We start from the raw sequence: 14,409 nt of genomic DNA on the forward strand, positions 1-14,409 counted from the left end.
TTTTCGGTTATCCAAAATTATTTTGTGGTCTTTTTTATGTTTTTGTCGGATGGGGCAGGCTCACTGCGATCATCGTCCTCGGTGCTCATTTTGCGTCGTTTAAACTTAGTAAACAACAACGGTTGATTTTCCTGGTGCAGAGTCCGAATAATGTATCAAGCCAAGCTTTGGCTTCAAATGTTTTTTGCAAAAAGCAATGCATTTTTTTTTGCGCACGAAATTTCTTTTTTATAATTTTTTTTAAACAAACAAAAGTTTGACTTAAAATACTATATCTCACAAACGAATAAGTAGTACGACAGTGTGACATTTATACACGTGTCTTTTAATGGTTAGTGTTAACTAAAAATCATATAAATTTAATACTAGTAGCGCCATCTATGTATTAGCATACGAACTTTTTAGCCCACCGATTATTTTGTGTGTTTTAAGGGGCCGTTCCTTATAGGGGCTATTCCCTCCCCCCTTGTCAGCAAAAGTAAAAGTACATAAACGTATTAATCTTTTGTTGGCATCCTCGAAAATGCTTTTCGTTTTCAAGCACAAACTCTCTAAACTTTGTCATAAGCACAAATTAGATTCGGCTTTTCATTGTGACAATTGACGCTCTTTTGAAACTCATGTGACAGCTTCAGATCTAGATAATGATATGTCTAACTTAATCTGATTGCTAAACGACACATCTTATACTACAGATTATATCCAACAGCTGTTACATTAATTGGGCACAACACAAACCAGACCAACCATAATATAAACACTGGTTTGTCATGATTTATTAGCGGATCTAGTTCAGTAATAACATTAAAACACCATACAGAACAGATGTAATTAACCAAATTTATTACCCACCGCAACAGATTAAATTTGCGTGTAAGAAACGATTACACTAGGCACAAAAGCTATTTGCAACCAAATTACTATTTAATATATAGTCTTGAACCATAGAACAATATTAAAACTATAAAATATTGACTAATAACACCATTATGAAACAGTCGCAGTTATTTTTTTTCTGTATTAAATGTATTTATAAACTTTAAAATGGTGTATAATTTTCTAGTATTTCTTCTTATCTCAGATATGAAGGCATTAATTGTACTTATTGATATCATCTTAACTATTATTATTTCATCTACGTCCATAGAATTACCATTGGACATTCAAAGCTTTTTTTCCTCTTAATATCAGTACTAATGACGCATTTAACAAGTTTACCATTAATTTTAATTATTGATATCATCTTAACTATTATTATTTCATCTACGTCCATAGACTTACCATTAGCCATTCAAAGCTTTTTTCCTGTTAATATCAGTACTAATGACGCATTTAACAAGTTTACAACAAACGAAAATGTACTAGTCTCAATAGACATTATATTTGATTAAATCTTTGTACATTAAAAATGTATTGCATCTTGACTAATTAAATAAGCGACACCAAATTTTTGCCTGCGCCTAGCTCACGATGTTACGCTTAGGACTAGCAAGTAATTACTCTACGCAAAGTATTCATTAAATTTAAATTTATTTGCTCCATTAACCGTAGAACAAGAAATGCGATAACAAAACCAGCACAATAGAATAATGTGAGTTATAATTGTAGCGATTTTGAAACTTGGCAAATTAGCTTTCATTTTTTTTTTAAAGACAATTCACACCAATTGACCTAGTCCCATGCTAAGCTGGTGAAGCTTGTGTTATGGGTACTAGGCAACGGATATACATACATATTATAGATAGATAGACATATTTAAACACCCAAGACCTAAGCACAACACCAAATGCTCATCACATCGATGTTCGTCTTAGCCGGGGATCGAACCCGGGACCCATGGATTCGCAGTCAGGGTCACTAGACCAATGAGTCGTCGAAATTCATAAATGAATTCTTGTTGCCTAAGATCAAACTTTTTATTTTATTATTTATCAACTGCTTCAAGCACTACCTAGAATCAAATACTAAATAATAAATCTACACATCTAATATTAAGAAATTGGTTTATAGCGGAGTGGATCGCGCTGAAGAATTCTTATCTGTATTATATCATACATGTTTGGAGGAAGACTATACATGCTTTGACGCACGCACGTGATACTGATACAGTGAGTATAATTAAAATTATTTAAGTTAATTTAGGCTCTCTCAGGGATACATTAACAGTCTAAGGTTCGTAACATTAGCGTGTTTGATCAGTTCAAAAGGGCATTAAAGACACACATCAGAATGGGCCCATTAGAATAAAATTGGGTTAGCTGATGACGACGTGTATCTCGTTCGTATATACTTAATATTAAATTTCTCATGTAAATAAAAAATAATTTTTGTAATGAGAAATAAAGTTCTTTAAACATTACATTAAGGATGTAGGGGACGACGCCACAATAATCCAAAAGATTGCTGGAGCCCACGAACAAAGGCTCCACCATTACGTAAATGTCTAGGCTATTTAACTTCTTAACCCTCTTGGCCTAGTGATAAGATAGAAAAGGACTAAACCATTTGAATTAGTGTAAATGCACACTTAAGCTGAACAGTGGTAAGTGAAATAGAACACAAGAACAGAGGATCTTCCCCTTAATATAGACTGTAACTAGTGTTATAGGACACTTTCTTATGTTAAATATCCTTATCAGTAAATTAAGTAACACTTAAATAATGTATGTTAACGTAACCTATGTTCTATGATGTCTCAGTTATAGCACATAGCTTATTTATTATAGCTTCACATATTATAATAATAATGTTTACACAACAAACCTTAATCCATCATACGCGTAATACAAAACTCTTTTGATTTTCACAGATTCATCAGAGTATGGCGCCATTTAAAAAATCATTAAAAAACGGAATATATAATTTCGCGAGTAAACACGATTAGCCGACATCGTGTTGGAAGCGTAACTGAACTACTACTGGAGGTACCTTAATATTGCTAATCGCCGGTAATCACCAATATTGCTTTTATATTGACGGCCTGATAAGTGATCTCGATAAGGCCTAATAGGTTAGTACATCAGGGCATTACATGCATTATTCTAGCTCTAACTTATTCCTAACTAAGTCTAGAAACCATAAACTTCTAGCCGAAAGTTAGGAAAGTTAGGAACAAGTGTTTGATTAGGTTCTGAAAGTTCTAGAACAAAGGTTCAACAAACTTGTTTTTTTATGTAAAAATCTAGTAACCCTGTCACCCTTGACCTCAGATTTCTGTTCTGTCAAATAGAGCAGGCGCCCCCAACACCAAGAGGTTTGCAATTTCGCTGCCGGCTTTAGAGGTAGTGGTACGCTCTTCTCTTAATAGCAAACTACCAAGCATACCCGGGGTATGAACAACCCGAGGGTTGAGTCCGGCTAATGCTACCTTTTTAATGTTTTTATCGTTTCAGCTGTGTTTTATCTGATCTTGTACATCAAAGTTAGATTACATACATTCCATTATACGCTAATTTTAACCGACATAAACATGTTCACAAAGTATCGGCTATAAAAATATTTTTTGCTTATGAACATTACGTTTCTACGCAATAATATTGAGGTGAAGTTCCTGTGTATTTTTAAATAAAGAATATTATTAACTATCTTTTTTAGCTAAGACAAATTGAGAAACACAAACTAGGTCACATCGCGGAGTTTGAGGATAAGCGCTGTTTCTTAACTACTTGGAGATAGACGCATTAAAAATTTTTTTGCGACTGAGGCGCAATCTAGCTGCTATGGTCTCTGGCAGAATGACCAGCGCTGTGGAACATTCTGCTCCCCAGCATAATGCTGAGCCAGGGCTAATTACAGCCACAGCACACACGCATTACACACTTGTGAACGAACCGAATGGGAAAAGAGATTTTTTTTTCATTTATCTCATATAATATTACTTTATTTTTTTCTTTGATTATTGTTATTTTTTGTTTTTATGTGCGTGTGTTTTTGTTAGTAATAAATGTTATGTCTATATTGAAATTGTACATAAAACGTAAAGGGACCGTGACGGCTGAGGTGTCGGGTTCGATTCCCTGTCGAATCACAAATAATAACGGAGTTCGTAATTTGTTCACAGCCGATTAAATTTAATGAAATTGTCACTTCTATCACATACATCTGTCTAGTATACAGAGACATACCATAATATTTCTGAAATTACCGCCTAGAAACTATGTTATGTCAAAAGCGTCATAGAAGGTGCCCTACAATTTTCCTGTCGGTCATATGGGAACCTTAAATATTTTGCAGCAAAAAATTACACTAATTAAAAAAAGTACTCACTTATCATGTTTAGAGGCCCTGGCTTGAGGCTCAAGCTGAATCGGGGTGGCGGGGGCGGAGCGAGGCGCCCCTCCCCCGCCCCCCGCACCCGGCGAGAAGTTCCCGGTTGACCTGAAACAAGCAGTCGTTTAGAAAAATACACAATACAGAACTTATAACCTAAAAACATATAATAATATATTCCTATATTTCAGACGACCATATTTTGTCGTGACGAGATGAAATAGTATTATAGTTCATTTTAATAAAATAGATCTACTTTCTAAGACGAAAAAATGTCGCAAATCAAAACGCTGAGAGGTTAGTTCAGATCTTGAAAAAAAAAACATTGAACCAAGAAAAATATAGCACATTTTCCCAATTTTGTAGAAAAATATAATATCGAAATTACATACTATAATTTTATTATTACAATATGTTATTTTTTATTTATAGAACAGGAGACTCATCTGATGGTAAGTGATAAGTGCCCATGAACCACAATACACAAAATACCACAGACCTAGCGTGAGGTTGTCGGCCTTAAAATTAGCCTGTTTACTTGAAGGACCCTAAGTCGGATTGATAAGGAAATACTTCAGTGCTATGAACACATTATTTAAACGTTACGTTGTAGCAACAAATAATCCTGAATATGTTCGTCATAAAATAATGATTATATGGTAATCAAATACGACCTATATTAATGTCCACGGTCATTTCTTAATTAGGATATCACTGAAATTTAAAACGCATTGTTGTACTGTTTTACATATATACAGATAAAAACATGAATTCAAAAGTCAAACTAAGCACTACAGTAAGTAAAAAAGTACAAATACTATGTATTTTATGTCTTTTTTCTGACTTCTATACGTCTAAAATGTATTGAATTTGGACCTACGGGAGTCGTACCTAGCTCTAAGTTTTACATCTTTCCTTTAGGATGACGAGAGAAGAGAAGTCAAAATCGTTTTTACGTTTCAAAATTATTTTTCTTATCCCAAATGTCAATGTTTACGCTGTGACGGAAAACAGTATAGGTCATTGTACACTTAAAGTAAATATTATTTTTTGATAGGAATTTAATCAGACATTTCTGATATTTGCGTGCAACAACCGACCCAGTAGTCAGTTTTGATAACCGATTTAAGTTGTTGGACCGTACGCGTAAATAAACAGACAAGCAAGAAGGTTGAGAACTTAGGTTGGCAGTAAATGTAAAACTAGAAGCATTAAATGTATATTTCTTTTTGGACGTTCATAAGTGTACATTGTGTTACCCATATGAATAAATGATTTTTGACTTTGAAATTTGTTATCAATGATCTCTATGTATGTGATATTGTTAGAATTGAATGAGATAATCTTTTTAAGCTTCTTTAACGTATACATTTTGGAAGTGTAATGTATGCACTTATAATGAATTTGATAATTTATTATAACTTAGAATCCTTTAGTGGTTTCTGACTTGTATAATATAGGTAAATGTTGACAATTATTTAAGTCGGTTTATTTTTTTCTAGAAGAGACTATATCCAAGTTAAGTCACACAATCAAAGATTCTTATTATTATTATAAGCTAATAAATTACTTTATTAATTTAGGAATGTAAACTTATTTATATTTACATTTTTCACTATTTTAAGTGAGAACAAACATTTGAGTTCTTTAAAACTGAAGACCTCTCAATACAATAATCAAATTCCCTTAAGAACTTTTTCCCAAACCGAGTAGTGGCTGACTAGGATTGGATAAAAATATTATTACTATTAAATAATAATTGCTCTTGAATGTGTCATAATACTTTATGGAATGTATATTTGTAACAAAATATTTCTTAGTAAGATTTAGTAAGGTATAATAGTTCAATGTTTAGGAATATCGAAGTTTCGGTGGGGTGTTAGGGGTGTTTCTGTGATAACTTTATACGCTATTAGGTGATCCTTATATAACAACCTTCAATCGAAGCAGGCCAGCGACCACGAAGCTCTTAATGCTAATCATTTAGAAACACTAATATCCATATAAAATACCTGTAGTATACTTAACACAACATTTTCCTCAAAAGCATCACTCAACTAGTGCCATTACAGGAACAGACATAACTATATTGTGGCGTATAATTTTCCTGCGAAAATTAATTATCCCGAAGTACCGTACGACCTTGTTTCAGATGCCGTCAAATTACCGGAAAATTCATACAATGGCTTTGGCAGAAATATTAAGATTTATATGTACGTTTCCATCTTAGAGATTTTGTGTGAAAATACTATGAAACTGTATCAATATACTTTTATTGACATTAAAAATAATCATTAAATTTATTTTTATTTATGCAAACATTGAATGAAAGAAAAAAACTTTATTATACAAAGTGCACTCGCCCCCAGACTAGGATTCCCTGTGTCGTGGGCAGCTCGTCTCTTTCATTTGACATGCCAACTTTATTTGACATAATAATTTCTACATAAAGCGGGCCATAGACGGACCGCATGTTGCAGACCGCAGTCAAGACCGACTGCAATATGCGGTTTGGTCAGGAACTGCTCGAGCGGTCCGTGTATTGCGAATATGAATTTAGTATGAAAACTGCAGATCGCCGCGCCGTGCGGCGATCTATGGGTCGCCCATCTATGGCCCGCTTTACACTTACATTTAAACTACAAACTACTACTACAATTAAACTACTGTTGCACAATAACAATATTTCTGTTTCAGCATAGAGATTGAGAAAATGTTGTTTAAGATTGTTAGTAAATTGTAAAACTTTATACAAGTTTTGAATCGTTAGTGAAAATTTTGTTTCTAAGAAAGTGGTTCCTCCGTAATTCGCAAGCCGCAGTCTGATAGTTTGCGAATTACGGAGAGAAATAAAAAAATATTGTATTTTCGTTCCCTAATTGCCATCATTTCATAAAATCTGATATAAGCCAAGAGGCTGATTGCAGATGGATAAATATCCGTTGGTTGTAAAGTCGGTTAACTGACGATAGTTGAACGTGACAACGTCATAAGAAAATACTGATGGAATGGTTGCATTTTTCAAAAGAAAATTTTAATTTTATTTTTGATAGCTATTTTGTATGGATATAGAGGAGGTAAATGGAAATCACAATTGAATTGATCGATTACAATATAATCGATATAATACGGTATATACTTTATATACAATAAAGATGTCGAACGCGGAGACCGATTGTGCCTCTTTGTCGCTCGTTCCGCGCTCTCGCTTGCACTTCAAGCCTTAAATGGAACGCCTCAGATCGAGGTAACGCCGTATGCGTCATGTTTTTTCGTGCGTGCAGCCGGCTCCATTGAATTATAAGACGTTGTCGAAGTGGTTAAACATGAAAGAAAAGGAAAAGGGTTGGGCGAAGAAAGTGCGTTTTTTAGGTAGCTTATATGTAGGTTTGCGTAGTGTGTGATGTGGTGTGGTTGGTGTTTGTTTCCAAGAAAGTCTGCATGTTGCTATTAAGTATAGTTGTTTAAGCGTTAAAGTTTTGTTTCACTGTAATAACGACTTTAATAGTCTATGTTAAGGTGAACTTTCCAATACACATTTCGAATTAAAAAATCGTGACACGTGAGAAATTCTGTGGACCAATCACAGTAAATCGTAACGTAGATTGTGCAGCTGTATTGACGTGTGTCTGCTCGCAGTAACTTAGAATCCAGAAGCATATTAAACGATCATTAAATTAGCATATCTGTTTATAGATATAGGACAGTACTTATTCTCGTAAATATTCTCTAAATCACACGTATCTCGTACTAAACACTGTTCATTGTTTTACCGAAAGCTCACAGAAACTATTCGAGTTGTTCCACAAAACATTAGCCTACTTTATGAACTAAGAAAATCATAAAGAAGGCAGCACCGTAAAACACCGCGGTTTATTGTCCTTGATCCAAGAAGATTTTTACGGACCCACTTTTTCTTCGCAATACTCGGGAAAGTTTTGCATATAAAAACTATTTGATTTCAACCATTATACAGAAACTTATTTCTCGCTTGAACAATAAATTAAATAAATATTACAAAGCAATAGTTTAGTTTGACAGTTTAAATATTAAAATTAGTTAAAAAATATACTATTTTACACGCTTTATATTAGCTTCACCTGTATGTATGTATGTATGTATGTAACCGACACCTTCAGACTCGATTTTAACTAAAAAACTAAAAAATAAATAATAGTTTAAAAAAACTAAAAAAAACACGCTTTTAAAGCACATCAAACTAAAAAGTTAAAAATAATTCCTAATTTAGGCTGAACATGGTAATGAACAAAAAAGACTGGTATTATTGTCAAAAAGCGTGTGGCGCTCTGTGCTATATTTTTCGTCTATCGATATATTTTTTTAATTTATCACAATCATACAACCGAATGAGCAGTGTTGGCAGCGGCTTCAGCGTGCGACCCTAATCGCATTCGAATCACGGCTGTGCAATAATGAGATTTTCTTTCTATGTGCGCAATTAACTTGCTCCAAAGCTGAAGGCAAAATTTAACAACCGGCATGTCTCTAAATCAAATATCGATAACACGTGTCAGACACCTAAGGATCACCTACTTGTGTATAAAATCAAAAATTACCGAGAAACGGATGTAATCTGAATCCAGACCCACTTAGGCCCTTTCTCCACTGCTCCGGTCCGGCGTCGGATACCGGAATGAGTCATGAGAAAAATATCGAAAGGCCGGACTGCGCTTCTCCACTATATCCGATCCGATAATAATCGATATTTGTATATTTATCATGCAACACTTATATTAACTAAAACCCATATACTTTATTTTATTAATAAAACGTTCTAAATTCTGAATATTTTATTGCTCTGGCAAGTTTATTACTTTTTTTATATTGTCTATCTTAAAATATTATAATCTGGATATACTTTGACCGATAAAACACCGTGTTCCGATCTAGCAAGTTATCGGATTGTTAAAAACCGGATGCCGGAGTAGTGGAGAAGTACATAAGTACTGTTGTGAGTTTCTAAATCGGATTTAATTAACGTTTGCCGGACAGGAGCAGTGGAGAAAGGGCCTTAGGGTTGTAGCGCCATGAGATTGTTATTATAAAAATTTTAACATTACTAACACTGATTACAATAATGAATGTTTAAGAGAAATACCTTAAATGCCGATATCATCAAGGGAAAAATACAACAAAAACTGCGAGTGCTTTACTTAACTTTATTACTGAAAATGGGCGAATGATATTGGATTTGTTTAAAAATACTTTTTGTTTTGGGAAAGACGATTTAAGATATTTGACTCGGTGTTTATAAAATAGGTAAGTTACATATATAATGTTAATTAGTCGCCACAGTACTTTCATTACATTCACAATGCAGACTGGAGTTATAATTTTTGTCATCAATATTCTACTTATTGAAGGGGTAAGCTTTTCGTAGATTTAGAAGTTCCTTTGGTGCAATATGGTTTTTAAAATGTTAACGAAAAATCAAATAAAATCGAGTTCATTTGTTTCAACGCGATAATTCCAGGAATTCGAATTATTTGTATTGCATAGTCCATTTATCAAGGAATATAGCAGCACACCACGACTGAATTAACTCGGTTGTTTGCTAGTTATATATGTTAACGTAAAATTGTAAATACCGTTAGATTGTAATCTATCTCGCGAGATTATAAACTGTCGAAAGATTGTGAACTCAAGGTACTGCTTACAATTTAACGTATTAAAGAAAAAACTGTTTAACCGGATTGAAGTTATGTATTATTATAAATCAGCGCGCGAGGTGCGTACCGTTTCACAATATGACGATTTCACTTCGATAGATTATTATCTACTGAATAATAACACGTTAAATTGTAAGCAGTACGTTGAGTTCACAATTTTTCGACAGTTTACAATCTCGCGAGATAGATTACAATCTAACGGTTTTTACAATTTTACGTTGACATACATGTAAGAAAATACCGTTGAATTCACAAAGCCAGTGAAAATATTTTTATTTTAATAACCCATTACAATATCAGTATTAATTATCACTAATTTGATTCCAACGTGGATGAACTCCTTGTGGCCTGATAAGGGTTTTATTTGAACATTCTTTTAAAAGGATATCCGGACATTAACCGGTCAAGGGCGGAGTACAAATAAAACTTTTGCAATACTACGTAGGCACATCCGTTACGACAATCGTGGCGTAATTTTGTATTTTAAGTGTTTTTTATTAAGTGTCTCAAGAATGTTTCATATCCAGCTTGATTCATGGAAAGCATTAAGATATAGATCTGGCCGTAAGATGCTACATAATTTTTACTTTCGTCTTTGTCTGCTGTGGGATTCAACGATTTCAAATTCCATATATGAAAGCGAAAAACGTGTAATCTTGCAGAGAATGATACTGACTAAGTACGAGGCGGAAGCATCAACGATTGATCAAGAATCAAATCCTCTGTCGATGACAAATTTCGATAAATCACAGGAAAGATTTACAGAATTCAAATCATTGGACCGTGAGGAAAACGATAGTTCTTACGAAACTGAGTACGACAGGAAAACGGATGAGAAAATAAAAAAGGTAAATTAATAACCTCAAATAGTATTGTATTTTTCCGGATTGATAGAAAAGGTAAATAATTATTTAAATAGTAGCTGCCCCTGCAAACTCGTTTCGCCTTAATGATTTTTTTACTTAGTTTACATTTTTGCTATGCTACCCTATAGGACTGTTCGCTTTTCCGGTAGAAAACACTAAAAATTAGATAATTATGACTCCAATTGTCGATTACCAGGAAACTTATAATATTTAATTGGCCATCAGAGAAGTCTGTTAAAAGTCGAAATTTGAAAGCCCATAATTATGGAATACGATTTAACATAGAAAATTTATAACGCATATAATATTATTGCCACTTATTACTTTATCATGTTAAAAAGTAATAAAAGCTTTAGAGGCCTTATTATTTAAGCTTTACGCATTTAAGATAAAACTTATTCAAGTCGTTCAGAATGATTATACTATTAACGAAGATTACTTACTAATATTTTTTTTAAATTATTTAGTGGTTAATTTTTTAATAATTAGTTACAACAAATCTTAGCTTAACAAAGCTACAAAGGCAAGGCACTTGCGAGCCTTCTGGCAGTGAGTGTATATATCACTTAACATTAAGCCTGCTGCCAGTTTGCCCCCTGTTCTATAAAAAGGTATCTCCATCATTGTATGGAACTGACACATTTCTCCGTCTGTAACTTGTCAATGTTCGTTGTTATAACAATGTGCAATCTGTAGTCTATAAACAGTATATATATTTATTTACACACTCTTGATATAATAGTCTTTATCTTTTAACTGCGCACTTTGAGAAAACATTCATAAGAACGATTTCAACAGACTGAGGGTTTTGAGGTGCCATATGAAGCTGCCTTTTGACTTTAAAATTTTATTTTACAGCCATGCTCCATGGTGGTGTTATCTCACATCCAAAACCCGAGTTTGCAGTCATTATTGAGAAAGTATCGATACGATGCAAATGGTAAAGTTGATAATCCATAAATTATGCAATTGATTAAGTCATGAGAATGCGAAGTATACCTTCAGCAAAACGCCACTTCATGAACTTCATAAATACCAATACTACCTAAATTAGGCTAAAATTGGTCTTTTCTATGTAAAACAAAGGCACGTTAATAAATAAAATAATGTTTTCTAGCAATTTGTAAAATGAAAAGACAAGGATGAAACATCAAACAGTCATTTGAAGCATATATAAGGATATAATCTATCTTATACTCTATTAATAACACGAGCAATTATGATTTAAATTGCGAAATTATTCTATTAATTAATTCTTTACATTCTTATATACTAATTTCTTATTCAGTTGAAAGCACTAATCTCAGTAACTACTAAACCGAATTAATATGTTTCGTCTTTAAGTCATATTCATCATCAACAGGCATCCTGATACCGAGTAGCGTGAAGTACTTCATCAAGATGCCACAAGGTTTAAAGTCCTCACCGCTCCTAGTGCCGTTAAACGATAAGTCGTATTCACCACTGGGCAGTTTCGTAAGGTATTCCTATTGTTAAATTTAGCTTACCTTTCCTTAGAATACGGGCCTGATTTGGATGATGTTCTGTGGCTTGGTATCTTCAATACAAATCTTTTGTCTTAATTCACTTAAAAAATCGTGTATGATAGTGTCAATAGAAGACAATGAAAGTCAAACATTTCATAACATTGCGCTAGTTTTTATCTCAAGCATTGAATTTCAAAATATGTGCATTTATCAATCTCTGGTGTCTGGCAGAACGCCCACTTTGAATGGCATTATAAAATGATTTAATTTTTTTAAATAAACAGTCCGAGACTCAGTATGAGGATAAAGTACCTAGAATAAGATTTCTTCCAACTCAAGAGAACCAGAAATGTACTGATAACTTGGATTATTTATTCAGCTGATTTAGCCTAGATAAGTGAGAAATATTAATCCCTGGGGCACTTTCGAATCCATGGTACTTTTTAACTGCCCATAACAATCGCAATAAGCTATTTGACTGTATGAAAAAAAGTGTTATTGAGAGTTGTCTGTATAGAATAGCTTTAAAAAGCGATATGAAGTAGAATAACTTGTAAATAATTATTAATTTAGCAAATATTTATTTTTATACGGCAATCACGTGACTCAAAATGGTCACCAATAACTCGAATCGACATAGGCCAGACATTGACGTAGAATCAGGAATATTTCGTGACGGGTGCAAGAAATTGTGAATATTTAAAGCCAACAGAATCGAAAAATCACTAATAAATAATTTGAAATTATTTTTAATTCTTGACAAATAGGCCATTCCGAGTTTAATATAAGTTTTTGTACCGCGCGATCGCAAGATTAAGGCAGAAGTACAAAGTACCGGCGCGGGCTTAGCTTTACGCAATGAATATATGAATATATGAGTAAGGGAAGTACAAACAGGCCAGGCCTATAAAGATAAATATTACATGAAATAGAAGCAGAAATGTGCGCATACATTATTGAAGTACCTACGTTGTAAGAAATTGCATAGTATTTTTCCATAAAAAGAATCATCACATTGCATTAATTATATAGTATATAGGCAAATTATTTCCATAACTATGTTTATATTGCAAACGAATTCCTAACATTTCAGATATTATAAGGAAGTGCCGCCGATTCCGCAAGCTTGGTAAATGATACAATAATTATCGTTATAAAACCCATTTTGTATTTAGTATAGGATGAATAAACTTGAAATCTCAATTTGTTTTTTTTTTACAAACCACCACATTAAGTCTACATTGACATATAATTTTGTATTTAGTGTAAGACCGTAGACGGACTATGATATAGACCAGGCATCAGCGTACAGCGTGTGAGATAGCGAATGATCGACATATGTCGTATTTGCAGTTTTAATTCATTGAAGATTGCTTATTATTGACCAAAATACACATTCGAATGAATAATTCTTGAACATGAAAGGTTATGTTTGGTTCTTTACGTTCACTATATCTTTTACAGCCAATTATGCAACAATTCACAATGACTGACACTTTAAATACACCTCTTATAAGGATAAAGTCTTAAAATATTGGTTTGACTTGGGTTTCACAGATTTATCAGTAAGCGGTGAAAACTTGTTTACCACCTAGGGCTCGGTGGTAAACACATAAAACCCGATACGCAAATAGAGACAGAAAAACTGATACTCTGTTTCGCTCGCACTTAAGTATTTCACATTAATGCCTTCTCTCTTTAGTTATTATTGCTATTTTAGAAGCTCATCTAGTTCTATACTCTACGTACATAAGACGAATAAACTTGAAACCAGCGTTTTTTATTTTTTACAGACTACCTACCACATTAAGCTGACATTGACATGTAATAAAATATTGTCATGTTGTTTTGCACTGTTTTATCTGGGGTTATAATTTCGCGTCAAATAATGATTTAATTAATTATAATTAATATATTTGCGTTTATACCCGTAAAGTTGTATTTAAATGCGTCGTACTCGCGTAAATGAAATACTTGTGGATAGAGCCAAGAGCTACATTTATCACTGTGAACGTCGTCTTTGAAGGTGTATGATTTACACAAATTGAAAGTAATCAGTCTAGCTTTGACGGTTATTGTAACTCCTGGGGAAGCGGA

At 33.4% G+C, this 14,409-nt stretch overlaps 2 protein-coding genes across 5 annotated transcripts in view; one reads left to right on the top strand and one right to left on the bottom strand.

The window, feature by feature from the left end:
* Nucleotides 1-14,409, bottom strand: part of LOC125050099 (uncharacterized membrane protein C20F10.07-like) — a 63,804-nt gene that overhangs the window by 16,965 nt on the left and 32,430 nt on the right. For all 3 annotated transcript variants that reach the window (XM_047649701.1, XM_047649703.1, XM_047649702.1), the window contains one exon: nt 4,267-4,377. In XM_047649701.1, coding sequence (XP_047505657.1) covers nt 4,267-4,377 — 111 coding nt within the window. The remainder of the gene's footprint in view (nt 1-4,266; nt 4,378-14,409) is intronic.
* Nucleotides 9,352-13,515, top strand: LOC125050100. 2 transcript variants are annotated; one of them, XM_047649705.1, is made up of 5 exons: nt 9,352-9,655; nt 10,622-10,807; nt 11,684-11,765; nt 12,189-12,306; nt 13,406-13,515. In XM_047649705.1, exons 1-5 carry the CDS (start codon nt 9,566-9,568, stop codon nt 13,443-13,445), a joined length of 516 nt encoding a protein of 171 aa, XP_047505661.1. In that variant the 5' UTR covers nt 9,352-9,565; the 3' UTR covers nt 13,446-13,515. The 2 variants fall into 2 exon arrangements, with proteins under 2 accessions (XP_047505661.1, XP_047505662.1); XM_047649706.1 differs by lacking the exon at nt 9,352-9,655 and having other exon boundaries at nt 10,353-10,807.

Source organism: Pieris napi, chromosome 6, assembly GCF_905475465.1.
Source record: "Pieris napi chromosome 6, ilPieNapi1.2, whole genome shotgun sequence".
Taxonomy (NCBI): Eukaryota; Metazoa; Arthropoda; class Insecta; order Lepidoptera; family Pieridae; genus Pieris; species Pieris napi.